A 4,380-nucleotide genomic window follows, 5' to 3' on the forward strand; every position below is an offset into this window, starting at 1 on the left:
CACCTACAGTTTTGCACTGTCTTCATCTAAGATGCCCTTCTAGATCACTGACGTCTTCAGGTGTTCCTGGCAAAGCTGGCAGCAACCTATTGTTGTACTTAATTGTAGGAGGAACTGTCACTGGGACAGGAGCTTATGTAAGATGCTTGAATAAATGTGTTTAACCGGGTGAGGGTGGAGGGAGGGCACCTTTCTGGGTGTCGCACCACCGTAGCCATTTACCTTAACTGAGCCATCTGTGTGCTCCCTGGCCTCAGGTATTTAATTTCAAGGGACATTGCCAAATAATTTAAGTTTCCAAATTTGATATTCTCAAACAGTGTAGTTCTTAGCGGGAAAAACTGCCTTAGAATTAACCTTCCCACATTAAATGAAACTAAACCCAAAAACCGGCCACCTTTGATTTGTCACCATCAGAAAGGCACAACTTAATCAATGCATCTCTTCTGATACCAGTCCTGTTGGCATACAAAAAAGGGAAATAACTAAACAGAAGTATGCCAGAGGAAGGAAAAGAAAACTTGTCAAACTGTGTGATCTCTTCTGAGAAGAGCACTGAAACATCACTCCGTTACCTGGCAAAGTACAACTGGAAAGGGCTTGGCTTTGTCCCTTTGGAAGCATTTATCCTGGAGGCCTGCTTTGATATTTTGCATGTATGAAGTAGCCATTTTTTCCTAAGGGATCAGATTTAATTTGCTGTACGCTGCCCCTTGGACTTGCTTAAAAATGTCACGGTTCTGCTTGCCGAAGCAGAGGTAGCTTTTTTACCCTTGACTTTCGTATGTTTAAGCAAAAGGCTTTAAGAATATCTTTATCTTGATTCTTTTCAACACTGGTGAGTTCTTGTTTTCTGATATTTTTGACATTGTTTCAGTTCCCCGGATATGCTTTTGTCTGCCTGTGCTCTTTTTCGTGCCTGGCGTTAAATTCCTCTGTTCTTGTTTGAGTCTATTTGCTCTGTTCTATACACTACCTAACTGTGGAGATTGGTAAAATGCAAAATGTCTAGGGAGGAAAAGAGATTTCAATTCCCTGGGGGAATTAAGTTTTGTTCAAACACAGTTCTGATGCCATAACACTTGGTTAGCTCCCATAAGTGGTTTGGCATCGGCTGCAGCATTACCTGTTGTGCCTTTGCCTTTTATTTCTTGCTGGAAATGTTCCAGTTTTAATATTCTTTCACAGTTCAAAATACAGCGGTTGGATAGACGGTTGCATTTCAGACCGTCTTGATTTTTTTTTCTCTTTTACAAATGATGCAAAATGAAAGTTAATGTTGTGCACATGCAGCAGGGATTATTGGCAATGCTAGGTTTTGCCTTAAAAAAAGTAGTTTGCCTCCCTCTAATTTGTTAACCGCAGGGGCAGATATCGTACTGTGACCTGCTTCCAGCAGTCTCGTCTTCTGCTTCTCTATGCTACCAGTTTCTCTTGGAAGTTAACATCATGTCTTAAAAAATGTTCCCTCCTGGTCTGTACCTCTAAATTGTATCCCCAGAACATGCAGGCTAGGCTTAAACTGTATCCTGAGTTTAACAGACAAATAAACAGGAGGCTGGCATTCAGACATGGGAGTCTCGTCCAGCTGAAGGCTGTCACCTACAGTAGCCATGCTCCCTGTGTCCCAAGAGCATTGCTAACATCTGGCCTGTCACATCTGGGCTAACAGAAGCCAGCAAGGTTGTTCGTTTGTTCTGTCCAGCCGCTCGACGCTTTTGAAGCCGGGAGTTGCTTTTTGCCTTGAATTTGTCTTCCTTTTCTGCAGCCTTGTGTTGTGCCCTGTGCCACAGCCTGGCTTGCAAATAGCCTTGGGGTTCATTTGCCTGCATTGCCTTTGTTGTGTCTGGTTCCTCTTGAAATGAGAGCAGCCCGAAGGCCAAACATCTGCAGAAAGGTTGCTTGCTTGCTTATGGGACGCAACCAGACCACCACACGTCGTGTGTAGAGCAGATCATTATCTGAGTGCATTCCTCGTGTACCTATATATACACCTACCTTCCTGGGCACTTTTTTCAGTGAGAGGTATTTCGGTCCATGTGCTTTAACTGAAAGCAGATGGCTTTTCTGAGCGAGCAGGATAGACAAAAGCCTGTTGGGGGGTAGAAGCTGACTGGTGCCTTGATGCTGTAAGATATACAAGGTAAATCTCTCCTTGCCTGTCTGCAGATATACAGATCATTGAGAGAAAACAAAGAGCGATTCACCAGCCGTGTCACAACAATAACTACGCGATCTCAAGAAAAAGAATCGTCTCCTTCCGGTGAGTACTAGCCTGCTAGTTCTAGCTTTGGGTCTGTTCTTCATAACCTGCTAACTGGAGACCGCTGAAACAAATGGAGCAGAGCCCTTCTGAAAGCCCAGATGAGCGTAAGCTCTGCCTTCACAGCATTGTCACTTCCCTGTGCTTTCTGTTTGTGAATTCCCATCTCTTCCCAGCATGGAAGATGGTGCTGGCTTTCCATGACCCAGAACAGGGCTCTGTTCTACAGACAATCATGAGGATAAAGTAGGTTGTCTCTTGGGGCTCCTTTCTGCCACTTATATCTTCTGGGATAAAAGGAGAAAAGAGTTGGCCCTGCTTTTGGCTTTTACCCTTACGCAGTCTGGCAAAGACACCGTGATTCCAAAGGGATAATACCGTCCGCCAGCACAGAACCCTCTGTACTGGGCCACATCCCCGTCCTGGGCACACGAGAAGTATCATGCTTGGGCCATCGGGACAATTAGTGAGGCTCTTGACGACGGTTTTCAGGCTGCATGTGGACCACAGGTTGCTCATTGAAAGTCTCTCTTAATTTACGAGATCTCAAACTGCAGTGTCTGAACTATTGAGGCAAAGGATGATATATTTTATAATAACAGTGTCTTCAGGTCACAGAAGATAGGGAATGTTATGTCACTTCATTAGGAAACCAACAGAAAGAATATTCTGCAGAGAGGACAGAAAACTGATTGGTTTGAGGGAGAGGATAAAACATGTTTATCAGGGTTGAGGCTGGAGGACAGAGAGTGAGAGCCTAAATGCTGAAGCAGAGCTCTTGGTAAGCCTAGATTTCCGGAGACTCTGTGCCTTTATAGTGCAGAACCCGTTAACCCTGTGGTCTCCTTGAGTCAGCTCTGAACTGCAGTATCCTTGGTAGCGTGTGCTGCGCTGAACTCGGTGTCTTCTCTTTCAGATACAGCTGCTGCTGCTCAGGGCACAGCAGGTGAGTCTTGGCGGGAATATTTAACTGACGGGTTTATTCCTACATGCAGTTTAGCTGCACGTTGCTTAGAAACGGGACCTGCGTGTGGGAGGAAATGTATCCTGGTGGGAACTCAAAAGTTGGTCTCCTTTCAGAATACAGTTACAGAAAAGTTTGCCTTGGCATTTTAGGGAGCTTTACTTTCTTATAAACTGTTCACTGAACAGCCAGTGCAGAGTTTTCATCTTGCTCACAAGTTGATTTGTGTTCTTAAAGAAGAGGCGCAGCAAGATCAAACACTTGGCCGTTTGTATTTTCCAAATAATTTTGAAAATTGTTTTCTGATTTGGATGACACCTGGGCCGTATCTCTTCTCCTGGTGTTCTGAATAATCTTTTAGCTGTGTCCCTTCTGCTAGCTCAGCAAACTGTCACCGTAAAGCCTGAATGTTGGAGCTCTAGTGCGTTGTTCGGCCAGAGTAGGGGCCAGGCATGTTCTTGCTGTCCTGAATCTACTGTACAGAGAATGTCCTGATCTTCTGTGAAGCTTATGAAATTGTGTATTGAATGCTGGAAATGAATTTTGAGGGTCTTTGACTTGGCAGCTGCTTCACCCAGCTGTGCAGATGTAAGCAGCATTCTTAAACAGATCAATTTATAAAATGAAGCTCTTTCAGAGTCTGCTGGACAGGTAGTACCTGTTCGGGATAAGGCTTGAAACCCGTTAAGGGGCTGTCCAGATAGTGGTATTTCAAGATTGTTGTGTAGAACGTTCTTATTCTTAACGTCTTAAACCAGAGAAAAGTAGGTCTGTAATAGAGGAGCTAAAGCCACATGACAGAAGCTGTGCTACTGGTGTGTTCCAAAACTCTGTGACTGCCGTTGAGCTCAGCTGTGCAGAACTAGCTTAGAAAAAATAATTTGCTGAAATCTGACAGTTTGATTTATGCAGGGAGCCAGCTTTGAGTGAAGCAGCAGCATGGCTCTGGGGAGGTACACTGGGGTGGAAGGGAAGGGAAGGAGAAGGTATTTGAAGGGCAATTTGCCAAAGGAAGTCTGCATGTGAAAGGCGTCTGGTGGCGTACTCTGTTCTTCGGGGCTGGGCTGCGTTCCCTGCTGTATTTGCAGTAAGCTGTCCAATCTGTCACCTGCAGCTCCGGGAGCTCGCCCTGAGGTCCCATCTCACGTTCCTT

At 45.0% G+C, this 4,380-nt stretch overlaps 1 protein-coding gene across 1 annotated transcript in view; it reads left to right on the forward strand.

Moving 5' to 3' along the window:
* AIFM1 (apoptosis inducing factor mitochondria associated 1) overlaps positions 1-4,380 on the forward strand; it is a 15,910-nt gene that overhangs the window by 861 nt on the left and 10,669 nt on the right. The window contains exons 2-4 of the mRNA XM_035903674.1: positions 10-137; positions 2,170-2,263; positions 4,342-4,378. Of these exons, the coding sequence (XP_035759567.1) occupies positions 10-137; positions 2,170-2,263; positions 4,342-4,378 (259 nt within the window). The remainder of the gene's footprint in view (positions 1-9; positions 138-2,169; positions 2,264-4,341; positions 4,379-4,380) is intronic.

This window comes from Egretta garzetta, unplaced genomic scaffold, assembly GCF_000687185.1.
Source record: "Egretta garzetta isolate BGI_Z169 unplaced genomic scaffold, ASM68718v1 scaffold571, whole genome shotgun sequence".
NCBI classification, from domain to species: Eukaryota; Metazoa; Chordata; class Aves; order Pelecaniformes; family Ardeidae; genus Egretta; species Egretta garzetta.